This window comes from Xenopus tropicalis, chromosome 9 (genome assembly GCF_000004195.4).
Source record: "Xenopus tropicalis strain Nigerian chromosome 9, UCB_Xtro_10.0, whole genome shotgun sequence".
Lineage (NCBI taxonomy): Eukaryota > Metazoa > Chordata > Amphibia > Anura > Pipidae > Xenopus > Xenopus tropicalis.
Window position 1 is genome coordinate 39,975,882 of NC_030685.2, and position 13,809 is coordinate 39,989,690.

The window sequence follows — 13,809 nt, forward strand, 5'->3', positions numbered from 1 at the left end:
GCTGCTGATTGGTTACTACCCTTCAGTGCAGTGTGCTGAGTGCTTCCAGCTCCCCTGCACAACCTTGGAAAGGAGGCAGATGGAAAGAAGTGAAACAGTTGGGTGGGAGAAATGTTCAATAAATCAGCCCGAAACACTACTTTTTAAAGCACATTCCTTCTAAATTTATATGAGTAGAATTCATTGGCACAATATTGTTTTACACAAAAAGCATTGTGTACCAGTTATTACAAAAACAAAAATTCATGGAGTACATTAAATTGGCATAGCAGACTCCATATTAAGTTAAAATGAATAACTGTGTATCCTTTAGCACCCCTTTAGTCAGTGGCAGTAAAGAGCTTATCCCAGCACTGTAAATGGACTGCCCACCCTCATGTAACACGCAAACAGTTGTGGTGGAACTTTTATGTGTTTCACCGTAAGGGAATGCCTCTAAAGCAGCTCTGTGCTTCCTATCAGATTGTACTCACTGTGCCCCAAGTAAGTGCAAAAGCAAGTAAAAAAGCAATGATGCAGGCAGTGAGGACATGGCTCTCCTGCAAACTCCAGATAAACAGCAGAGTGCAGCTTTCCTCAGGATGTAGGTGCTTGCTAAGTGAGCACAAAGGGGATTGCGCTTGCACCTCTTAGAACTCTAACATGTGTGCCCCTGAATACAGATAAACAAGATCAAGATCTACTTTTTTTGCATTTAAATTTGGTGTTATTGTGCATGATGTGCAATCACCTGTAAAGGCCTGCATCCAATGTGTTGGCTTGATAGAAATAAAGGATCAAGATAATCTATACGTGCGCTTTCATGCTATGTAATTGTTAAACTGCATTGCAAATGCATTTAAAACAGGCATGAATATGTGCTCGTAAAATACTATTTGGCAACTGTAGGGTAAATTTGTATTAAATTAAATGATCTCATCAGCCAGCAAGTATTTCCCCTTTAAATACATATTCACTTCCTGTACATGTCTTAAAGGGGACCTGTCATCCTAAGAAATAACTCCAAATTATTTTCTATATTGTTAGTTGAGCAAAATAAACTTTACTTACTCTATATAAATAATATAAATCTTGTTTCTTTCTGTCTTGGAATTACTCAATCAAAGCAAGCAGGCAGGTACCATTTTGTGGACACTGTTATGAAGGCAAGCTTTGTATAATGCCAAAATCTTGTTTATGTGCCAGAATGGGGGACCAGATGCCCATATCCATGCACTGGCTACACAATTAGATGAGGAGGAGGGAGGGGAAAAGTGAGATGTGCAGTGACATCTAGGTAGTACTGAACGGAAAGCTAAAGTTATTGTCTGCCCCGCCTCTATGCCTAAGGCATAGAGGCGGGGCAAGCAATCTATGATTGACAGCTGGGATTTTTAAATGCCTTTATAATGGGTTTGGATGTGTTAATATAAAAATGAATTTGGGTTTCATTTTTAATTTGAAAAGGACTTTTATTATGCAGCTTTTTATGTCTGGGTGACAGGTCCTCTTTAAACAGATCACAAAGGGTTCATATTTTAAGTAAATGTTCTGGTTTGTGTTCCTTTTTCCTTTAGACTGCTCTGCACCCACTGTGCCAAAAATACCCGCCATCACCACAGTACAGAAGATTGTTCCTGTCAGAATTGATCAAAAAGGTGATAAAAATAAGACTTTCTGTACACTGACATACAAATTTACCATTTGAAATAGTTTAGTTTATACATGTTGCCTATTTTATCATATTTATTAATACTTTCCATCATGTATACACCCTTAATGTTAGAAGCTGCCAAATAATAGTCCAAGGGGGACAACTTAAATTCTTTCAAGAGCTGAAAATGGAATATTAGCTGCCATCTTGTATGTAATTTAGGATGTGTCCAGCTGAGACATGCCTTTCAGTCCCAGTTCCCAACTAGACTCACTGACACATCCCAAAACACACTGGAACATTACTTCCGACAGCCTAGATTATTAAAAACGGTTACCCTAATATATGCCATCCTTCAAAAACCTCTGGACACCCACCTGGAAAGACTCTGCTTGAAGTGGGCAGCAGACATTCCTGCAATAGGCGAGGAGCCCTGGAAGGGACTCTTGGAGCAGGTCCCTGAATTTACAGTAACCAATAGGCACCAGCTAATCCCGAATATACGCTCACCAGAACTGTGTCTGATGGGCCATACATGAAATTTGATGAAATACCTGAAAATCACATCAAATCTTCCACTTTCAAGCACCTTATCTCCCACATGGCATTAGGTACCAAGAAAACACACCTAAATATGAAAGCCAAGGGTCCACTGAACAGTTTGATGCCCATTGTGCATAGGATCACCAATGTATCTGGCATTTATAGACCCCAAAAGGAAGTTAGTGCATACAAAGTGTATACGCTGTAATATAAGCTACCGGTATGTGCATTATGTGTAGTGATGAGCGAATTTTTTCGCCAGGCATGGATTGACAGCGAATTTTCACATTTCGACACTGGCGAATTGTTTCACAAAACTTCTGTGAAAATTTGCAGCGGAAAAATTTGTTGCGCATAATTTATTTGTGGCGCGTCAAATCGGACGTGGTCGCATCGAAAAAGGCGCGGTCGCCTCAAAAAGTGCGGGCCACAAAAAAAGACGCAGGCCACAAATAAATAGCGTGGCAAATGAGTTTCGCGAATTTTATGGCGAAGCGAAACGGGATAGATTCGCTCATCACTAATTATGTGCAAAAAGACCCCCTAACAGTACGGAGACCCTAAAAAACTATACATTTTCCGAAAGTACACATTTGCATCAGTATGCATTTTACCACATTATGTTCCCCCAGATTTTGTAAGGTATGAGCATAAAACTTTCTAAATATGAACGCCAGGGGTCTACTGAACAGTTTGATGCCCCATATGCATATATTGGCCAAACTACGTGCCATACAGGGGCACCCAAATAAAAATAGTGCTTATGAATTTTCACATAAGATGCTCCGGCTCGTGTAGTTTTTGCAACCAGTATGTGTATTATGTGCCGTAAGACCCCCTAACAGTATGGAGACCCTAGAAAACCATATATTTTCCGAAAGTACAGATTCTGACAAAACAAAAATGGGTAAATACAACTTTCTACTGCAAACTACCAAACTACAAAGCTATGCTAAACAGAACGGTTTTTGTGACATTTCTGAAAAGCTAGCATGTTGCCCCATTATGTACCCCACATTTCGTAACATACCAACATAAAACACTCTAAATATGAACGCCAGGGGTCTACTGAACAGTTTGATGCCCAATATGCATAGATTTAGAAAACTATGTGGTGTACAGAGGAAGCCAAATTGAAATACAGCAGACAAAATGTCCCTGTGCAAAGACAAGTAACAAAGAACAATGTGAAATGCAATAAAACTGCTAAAAAAAAAAAAAAATCACTAAAATTAATGGGGTTTTTTTGCCTCAGAAAAATAACTGTCAGAATAACAGTTTGAGTATTTTGGCTATGCATAACTGAAAATGCAATAAAATGGCTAAAAATGCAATAAAATACCTAAAAATGCACCAAAATCACAGAAAATATAGTAATAGCAAATACGCTATCTGCAATGGCAATAAAACATCTTTTTTCAGGCAAGAATAAAAACGATGTGATTTAAAAAAAAAAAATTACACTAGGCAAAATGTATTTTTTGTGCATGTGTTTTAAGTAAGTGTGAGTGCTGTAAGTGCTGTGAATGTGTGAAACCCCCAACGCCCCCCAAAAAATGTATAAGTGTGTATTAGTGTAATAAGTGTGTATGTGTGTGGCACTTACCTGAGGTCAAGAAGCTGGAGATCGCAGGAGGGACACAGGAGAGGCAGCTGCAGTCGGGTCCGGTGAGTGGGCGGTGCAGGAAGGGGGGAGTGGAGGAAGGGAGAGCAGTGAAAGCCGAGCACGTAGAATGCACGTGCCTGGCTTTTGCTATGGGGCCCCTGGGCGATCGAGCCCCAGGGGCCGCTCATTGCCTAGGGGCTGGGGAACGAGCGGGGACTGAAGCCGCTCCTCCGCTCCCAAACCCAGAAGTGCAGCAGGATATAGAATCTACATCCTGTGGCACTTAGGTACTTTTATACACAGGAGGTAGATTCTACGTCCTGTGGCACTTAAAGGGCTAAGCCATTACTTCAAGTCTTACGTTTACCATTACCTTCAGTTGTTTGCAGTAAGAAATGTAAGTGAGCAGTTCAAGTTAAACTGTTTCCTCCTGAAATCAAAAAAATATCATATTTGTTTCCATTAATACTTAGTTAATTCTGTATCTGTCAGTAATAATGCAAGATACTGTAATACTGAATGGCTATTCACCTTTAATGTACTTGATATGAACAATCCTTGATATGGGTTCTGATGGATAATTTTACAAATATATCAGCACATCTTGAAAGTAACTTATGTTATACAGCATGAATCTTCAGGAGCTGAGCCTTTGGACGACTTATATGATGCACTTGCCGAAGTCTTGAACTCTGAAGAAACCACTAGGTGCTACAAAAGTTACCTGTTGGTAAGTGATTGCTCAGCTTCAAACCCAGTGGGTGAGCTGTAGCCTATAGGATAAACCCATGTAAATGGGATTTTTTTAAGAGTTTGGGATTCACTCCCAGAATTCCTTTTGTTTGCTCTAACCTAGAAATATTATTTTGTTTTTAATGAAAATAACAAAAGTTCTGAATTCTAGAGCTTAGACCAAATGCTTTTCTTCAGTATACAGTTCTGCATGACTTTGAATTGTTGCCTAAATTGTTCTTACTTTTGATATAATATAATATATGTCCATAGGGTAGCACTTTGCTTCAAGCAATCTCTACCCAGGTGGTTGGTAAAAAACAAAAAATCCACAAAAAGACCAGCAACACTGGGATTTTTTAGTGATAAACCAAATGTTATGTTTTTTTAGTGAAAAACCAATGTTATGTTTCGGGACCTTATGTTGGGACCTTTTTTTAAATATATAAAGAAGAAAGTTAGTTTGATGGGGTGTTCTTAATGCATTTTAATGACCAGCCTCTTACCTATAAGGACATGAACAGGTTGGTTATAGACACTGGGCCCCTCCATGCAATGGCACTGAACATCTCAGTGGTCCTTCTCATAGTGGTTCCAGCTGACACAAGAGTAGCATATTTAAATTTAACACAATAGGTTTGCTTTAGAAAAGGAACAAAATAATGCTTGTTGTATACTGGGCCATGTAAGTCATCAAATAAAAATACTATATAGTAGGAAGAAACCCCGCACTACAGCTCTGCTATAGGGTGCTCAAATGTGTAATGGAAATTTAGGGTAATTGGGAAGACACATGTAAAGGGCTGGCACACCTATGATCAATAAAATCTAACCTTTATTATGGAAATAATAAAAAAAAAATTGGTTTAAAAAGGATAGAAAAGCAAGAAAAGGAAACTCTAAAATCAATACCCTATGCCTTGATTAAGGATTCAACTGATATATCTGTGATAAATATCACATATACTGCTCTTCAGGGTTTTGAGGTTCCTTGAATCAGTGTAGCGCATACGTAACAGATGCGTTAAATATGAGCAGTTTTGCTAATAGTATCGACTGAGACCTCTACTTTGTTGCAATTGGGCGGCAACTGTATCGGGTTCATGTGGAGCACGGGAACCAAAATACAAGGTAAGTTTATAACCAATTTGTTTCACAGGGTTCTGTAGTTCAACTCCCAGACCTCCCCGAGTGTTTCGTTTTAGTAATAAAATATTAACAACTCTTAGGGGCACATTTACTAATCCACAAACGTCCGAATGCGTTTTTTTCGTAATGATCGGTACTTTGCGACTTTTCCGCGAATTGTCGCGACTTTTTCGAGCTCTCAATACGAAAGTTGCGACAATTCGCGAAAGTCGTAATGGCAATGAAAAAGTCGCGACAATTCAAGAAAGTTATAATGGCAATGAAAAAGTCGCGACAATTCTCGAAAGTCATAATGGCAATGAAAAAGTCGCGACAATTTGCGAAATTTGTAATGGCTATGAAAAAGTTGCGACAATTTGCGCAAGTCGTACTGGTTACGGAAAAAGTCGCGACAATTTACGGGAAAGTCGTAACGGCGACGAAAAAATACGAAAAAGTCGCAAAATGTTCGTTTTCCAATCCGAATTTTTCTCATTCGGATTCGTGGATTAGTAAATCAGCCCCTATGTGTGTTTGCGTTTTTTATTTAATATTATTTTTTCTTGTATTTATTATTTTTGCTTTATTTCAGACACACTTATATGTATACAGTCTTGTAGTGCAAAAATAGGGGGTCAATCGTGCTTATCATGAGTAGCTTTGTGATGGCGTTTTGATTTAAATACATCTAGCATGACTTAAGGCACACACCATCGCCGCACAGGGCTATAGTACTGGGTCACACAAGAATCCTAAGCTGCAAGCCAAATTAGAACTCTCCCCTACTCAATTAAAGTATACAACTCCCAATAATGAATTAGCGTACCGGCTTGCAGCTTAGGATTCTTGTGTGACCCAGTACTATAGCCCTGTGCGGCGACGGTGTGTGTCTTAAGTCATGCTAGATGTGTTTAAATCAAAACGCCATCACAAAGCTACTCATGATAAGCACAATTGACCCCCTTTTTTTTTGCACTACAAGACTTTATACATATAAGTGTGTCTGAAATAAAGCAAAAATAATAAATACAAGAAAAAATAATATTAAATAAAAAGCGCAAACACACTAAGAGTTGTTAATATTTTATTACGAAAACGAAACACTCGGGGAGGTCTGGGAGTTGAACTACAGAACCCTGTGAAACAAATTGGTTATAAACTTACCTTGTATTTTGGTTCCCGTGCTCCACATGAACCCGATACAGTTGCCGCCCAATTGCAACAAAGTAGAGGTCTCAGTCGATACTATTAGCAAAACTGCTCATATTTAACACATCTGTTACGTATGCGCTACACTGATTCAAGGAACCTCAAAACCCTGAAGAGCAGTATATGTGATATTTATATATCAGTTGAATCCTTAATCAAGGCATAGGGTATTGATTTTAGAGTTTCCTTTTCTTGCTTTTCTATCCTTTTTAAACCAAATTTTTTTTTTATTATTTCCATAATAAAGGTTAGATTTTATTGATCATAGGTGTGCCAGCCCTTTACATGTGTCTTCCCAATTACCCTAAATCAAATAAAAATACAACATGCTGATATACCATGTTCAGTTCAAGATTGCCTAATATGTGACATGTTTTTATAGCCTTCAGGAGAATCTGTTACCCTATCTGAAAATGTAGCAATTATTTCTGAAGGTACTACAGGACTGGTAACCTGGGAAGCAGCTTTGTCTCTAGCTGAGTGGTCCATTAAAAATAAAGATATATTCAAAAATAGGTAAGTCTTATATTCACATTCACATGCTGGGAAATAGGGATAGGACTAAGAGCCTTTTACAGTGTAGATGCAGTAAATGAGCCCCTCCAGATGCAAAGCCTTTGTGGTGGTTACAGCAAAGTACTTCAGTCTAGCCTTGATCCTCGATTTGTACCACCTTTTCTCCAAACACCTGCAAAAGCCCACTGTTTGCTGAATGGGATAAATGATCTCCCCTCAATTATGCATTTTTTTATTTATTTTTTTTGCTTTTCCTTGTTACCCACTGCTTTCTTATATGTTTTTGTATACCAGATTTAAAAAAATACTTTTAATAAGGGAAAACCATATTGATCTGTCCATTTTTGCACTCCTGATTCTGAGTCCTAATACTAATACCTAGTGCTGTAGAATCCAATCCACACCTGCAATGCCTTACATTATTTACTACTGGTTTTATAATCAGCTGTCTTCTAAATTATTTCAATATTCAATACAAAAGTGTAGGGCATTTTAAATCAAAATTATGTAAAGAGGGCTGTAGAGTCAGTAAGCAGACTGCCCCTTAAGGGTACCTAGTTAGATAGTTCTTTCATAAAGTGTGTAGCTATTCACTGACTCAGCCTTTAACCTTTTACTGCCAGCCGTTTTGGTCAAAGTGGAACTTGTATTGCCAGACATTTTTTGAACATTTTGCACTGTTTCACTTTCATCGGGGGGGGACTTTTAGTTTACCCAGGAAAACAATATGTCTTTTTTTTCAGGACAAACAGCTTTCAAAATTTGGTAGAATTTTGGTGTAATTCCGATTCTGAACAAGATATAGGCTTCTAAATATCTAAAGACTAAAAAAAAAAAATATTTCCATAATATAAATACACATACTAGAAACAAAAATTATTCTATGCACGAATTTAGAAAGTCCCATGTCTCCTGAACGTGCCAATACCAAATATATATAGTTTTATGGAGATTTCTCACTTGTATAGGTCAAAAACTCCCAGCAGTACACTACCAAATTGTCAAAGCACTGCTTCAAAAAGCTTGCATACTTTAGATTTCAAGGCCAAAAATTCCACTAACAAAAGGTTTATCCCAGAAAATTGTACATTTTTGGAAAGAAGAGATTCTGGGGAATCCACAATAGGCACAACTGTCTGTCTACTCCAAACTATCAAGTCACAATGCTTTCCTAAAAGTATTGGTTTTTATGAAAATGTGTGAAATTTTTAAAAAAATCACTTCAAAGCTTCCAGTCTTTAGTATGTTATCTCCTACGGGTCATAAAATAACCAAATAAAACACCCTAAATATGAATGCCAGGGGTCCACTGAACAGTTTGATTCCCAATATGTATAGGTTTACCTAAGTATGTGGCATGTAGGGGCCCCAATGTGAACATACCCCCATATGATCTATCATTTCTGTCATTTCAACTCCTGCTAAATCAACACATTTACATCATTATATGTGGGATAAAGCTAGTAAAAAGTACACTCACTGGAAAAGTACACATTCCCCCGAATCTAAAATGGGTACCCGTGTCTTTCTACTCCAAAGTACCAAGCTGTAAAGCATTCCTAAAATTGGCAATTTTGATAACATTTCCAAAAATACCCTCAAAGCTGCCAGGTTGCAGCACAGCGTTAGGTACCAAGATAAAACACCCTAAATTTGAACGCCAGGGGTCCACTAAACAGTTTGATACCAAATATTATATTAGGAAATTAAAATATTATGATTATTACAAATTACAAATTATTACAAATATTAGGATTACCTAAAAATGTGGCATGTAGGGGCCCCAATGGGAACATACCCCCATATGATCTATCATTTCAGCTCCTGCAAAATCAACACATTTACATCCTTTATGAGGGATATTGCTACAAAAAAAGTACACTCACCCCAGAAAGCCATATATTTTTGGAAAGTACACATTCCTCCGAATCTATAATGGGTACACATTTCTTTTTACTCCAAAATACCAAGCCGTAAAGCTTTCCTAAGTTTGCAGATTTTTATGACATTTCAGAAAATCACATAAGAATGTTGCAATTTGCCGCATTTATCTCTCACAATTTCTTGATAAAGATCAGATAAAGGCAAATCAACCCAAATAGGAATACCTAAGGTCTACTGAATAGTTTGATGCCCAGTATGCATAGATAGTGGTATATACTGACCCCAAAATGAAAATAGCGCATATGGATTTCTTGCCTGCCAAATGAACTTTGCATACAGAGCCCCCCTGTCAGTGTATTATTTTATTATAACACCCCCTAACTATAACCCCCTAAGTTATTTTTGTACACCAAAGTTACACATGGCAAAGCTATGCTAAAAACAGATTAGGAACACTTATACAGGGATAAAAATGCGATAAAACCACAAAAATTGTGCAAATCAGTGAAACAAGAAAATAAGTCACACACACAGCCTTTAGGAAAAAGAAACTAAAAACAAAGTGGTAAAATTAAAAAAAAAAAAAAGTGTTTGTGTATACATGTGTGCACATGTGTAAAAGTTGTGTGACCGTGTGTAAGTGTGTATATGTGCACACTTATATACATAAGAGTGTATATAAGTGTGCAAAAAAAAAAAACTAAATTGTGTGCTGTAAGTGTGCGTGTGTAAGTGCAAAAAAAAAAACATCCAGATCGCTGCTCTGTCCTCCATCTGCAGTCCTGGGAACAGGAAGTCACTGGGCCAGCGCTGGGGGGAAGCAGGAACAAGCAGCAGACGCAATGCAATCGCGTCTGCTGCTTGTAGGTCGGTCCTGCGACGATCATGTCGCAGGACCGACATGACAGCCCCCTGGCTCGTTGCCCAGGGGTCTGTCACCGCTACAAACTCTCTGCAGCAGTGGCATGTGAGTATGCGGTATGAGACACGTTGTTGGCAGATAAAGCCTTTTTCTCGGTCGTCCCTAGGCAGCACAGGCACCAATGGGTTAATGCGCTCTTCCCTTTAGGAGGCAGGATAGCAAAAGAAAAAAGGAAAGGCTAGGTCCTGTCCCCCTGCTCCCCCTCCCTTATCACTGCATTAACCCCGCCTCCAACAGTTTTTTGTTATCCTGCTTCCTGGAGGCAGGAAGCCTGGGAGCTCTGCTCCCTTAACTTCACTTTTTTATTGTACTTTTTTCCTTTTAATTTTCTTTTATTACATTTCATTTTAATTTTTGTCCTTTATCTTTTATTTTGCTTACTACGGACTCTCTGTACCTCATCTCTTTTTTACCTCAGGAACCAGAGGCCCCACTCCCACCGTGGCAGACCGTGGCGCTGCCCAAGGGAGACACAAGATTGAGCACATATGGTATGCTTCTGCGCTACCAGGCTCACCTAAGGGGGACTGAAAGGGCATGCTGTAGCGCTGCACCCAGCCCTCTCTCACGGGAAGGCGGCCTTAAAGGTATGCAGGAGCGCTGCCTGGGCCAGCCACTCCAAAAAAGCCAAAAGCATGCCATAGCGCTGCTAATGAGGCTACCCGTGACATACCACCAAAATCCGCCTAACAGCGGCGGTCCTGCACTCCCCGTACACGCAGGGCGCATTTTTTAAATAAAGCGCCATTTGTTCTTTTGCGCGCAGACGCGCCGACCGGAAGTTCCGGTACTCGGCGCACCACGCACTTCCGCCCACCGCTCGGCAGCAGCGGCAGAAGCAGGCGCGGCGCAAGAACTCTCACAGGGGCCCCAGGACAGTGCGGAAAGCCCTTCTAAGGCTCCTAACAGGTACGGTGAGCACAGCAGCTCCTGCTTTCCCCCTGTACCTTTTTAATTTACTCTCTTCTCTCCATTTTTACTCACACTTACTGGGCACAATTAGCCTAACTTGGCCTCTGAGGTAAATAATTCACCTAAAACAGACCCAACAGACCAATCACGGTCCGCGGACTTTAGTCAAGGAACAGGCAAGCGGCAGAGCAAACGGACTAGGCCCAAAGACCCTAACCCAGAGAGTAAAAAGACCAAGCTTTCCACACAGCAGGTAGAAAGCTCAACCGAAATTCCGGACTAGTTCAAACCTTTCCAGTCCACGTTATTAGGTATCTCTTCTTCTCTAGAGAAGATTTCTACTATGCAGTCACCACACCAGGGTACTTCCTCAGACAAGGCAGGTACACGTGGTATAACAACCGACACCGTGACCAACCTTATACAACCAGAAACAGAGGAATATACCTCTGATGAGGAAAATCCAGTTTTCAGTGATTCTGATGGCACAGACCTGCCCACGCATTCAGCTGACTCATCCCATAGGTCCCAATCAGAAGCTGTGAACATTTTGCTAACAGATATGTTTCAGACATTAGATATACAGGAAGAAATAAAGGAACAAAAGACTTTAGACAAGCTATTTGGCTCAGTCCACAAACACCAAAAACACTTCCCTGTTCATGGAACAGTGCAAGAACTCATTAAAAAAGAGTGGAAAACTCCAGATCGGCGTCTGTCCAAAGATAAGAGACTAGACACCCTGTATCCCTTTGATCAGTCACACAAGGACTTGTGGGACAATATGCCAAAGGTGGATGCACCAGTAGCTAGGCTAGCTAAACGCACCACCCTCTAGAGGATGGAACATCCTTTAGAGATCCCATGGACAGAAAAGCTGAGAGCTTACTCAAAAATATCTTCTCTTCAACCAATACTACCTTTAAGCCAACGGTAGCAGCAGCTTGCGTATCACGCACAGCCGTCTTATGGCTCGAAGAAGCCCTCGCGGCAGTCACGGACGATTCCTTTGACATGCATAGTCAACTATCCAAAATCCTTAACGCAGTACATTTTCTCTGTGATTCCTCAATGGACACTCTACAGCTCCTGGCTAAGACCTCGGCCATGGCAATTGGAGCCAGACGGGCTCTCTGGATGAAAACCTGGAGCGCCGACCCGGCCTCAAAGAAAAACTTAGTAGCCCTCCCTTTCACGGGTACTTCACTATTCGGGCCCGAATTAGATTCTCTTATCAACAAAATCACAGGAGGAAAAAGCAATTTTCTTCCGCAAGATAAGAAAACACGTCCAGGCAGCTCACAACCCAAGCGGTCCTTTCGTCCCACCAACTATACCAGACGATTTCCTCAACAATCAAGACCCCAGAACACATATTCAGGACCCACAAAGGGCTACCGACCCAATAGAAAACCAACCTGGAACACACAGAGACGCCCCTTTAAGGGAGCCTCAGACAAAACTCAGGAGGCATGAAAATCAAGCCACCCCCGAGAGCACAGAGGCGGTAGGGGGCCGCCTCCTACTCTTCAGGGAGGCATGGCTACTCACAACAACAGACAGGTGGGTGCATCAACTTGTGTCTTCGGGCTACAAGATGCAATTCCATCACCAACCACCTTGCAAGTTCCTAGAATCAAACACCCCCCCAACGCTTCAAAAGAGACTCGCTCTCAAACGAGCCATAAACGCTATGTTGTCCTCCAAGGCAATTATACCGGTCCCAACACCAGAAAGAAAAACGGGGTTTTACTCAAACCTCTTCCTCGTCCCAAAAAAGGACGGGTCATTCAGACCAGTGCTCGACCTGAAAGCCTTAAACAAATTCCTCTTCATACCATCATTCAAGATGGAGTCACTCCGGTCCGTGATAGCCAACGTCCAACAAGGAGACTTCTTCACGTCTATCGACCTTCGGGACGCCTACCTTCACGTTCCCATTCATTACGACCATCAGAAGTACCTACGCTTCGCATTTGCTGGAAAACACTTCCAATTCCAGGCACTTCCCTTCGGGCTAGCCACGGCTCCTCGGGTCTTCACGAAAGTGATGGCAGCGCTAGTGGCCTATATGCGACAACAAGGCCTTTACGTGCTGCCCTACCTAGACGACCTTCTGCTAAGGGCGCCGTCCTACTCCCAAGCACTCGCAGGGACCAACGAATGCATACACATACTCGAATGCCACGGGTGGCAGATACATCACAAAAAAAGTACACTGCTCCCTACGCAGTCCATTGTCTTCCTAGGAATTCACTTCAACGCCACCCTACACAAGGTGTTCCTCACACCAGAAAAACAAAGAACCCTATCGGCAACCGCGCAACACGCCAGGTCAGCCTCGACAATCACCGCAAGAACATGCATGCGCCTCCTGGGCCTAATGACCTCTTCCATAGAGGTGATCCCGTTCGCCCAATTTCACATGCGCCCGCTACAACTAGACTTCCTCGGGCAATGGGCAAGAATCCAACACGATCTCAGAAGCCCGATATACCTATCTCGACCCACAAAACGCTCACTACAATGGTGGCTCCACCCCGACAAGCTCCTTGCGGGCAGAACCTGCTCCTTCACCGACTGGGCCGTAATCACTACAGACGCCAGTCTACTCGGGTGGGGGGGCGTATTCGACCACAAGACCATACAAGGAAGATGGTCTCCGCGAGAGACAAAACTTCACATCAACCTTCTAGAACTCCGAGCGGTATACTTATCGGTCAC

General features: G+C 41.3%; 1 protein-coding gene across 1 annotated transcript in view; it reads left to right on the forward strand.

Moving 5' to 3' along the window:
- The window catches only part of eef2kmt (eukaryotic elongation factor 2 lysine methyltransferase), a 38,044-nt gene that overhangs the window by 16,756 nt on the left and 7,479 nt on the right, over positions 1 to 13,809 (forward strand). Inside the window, exons 3-5 of the mRNA XM_012971225.3 lie at positions 1,557 to 1,637; positions 4,411 to 4,512; positions 7,234 to 7,367. Of these exons, the coding sequence (XP_012826679.1) occupies positions 1,557 to 1,637; positions 4,411 to 4,512; positions 7,234 to 7,367 (317 nt within the window). The remainder of the gene's footprint in view (positions 1 to 1,556; positions 1,638 to 4,410; positions 4,513 to 7,233; positions 7,368 to 13,809) is intronic.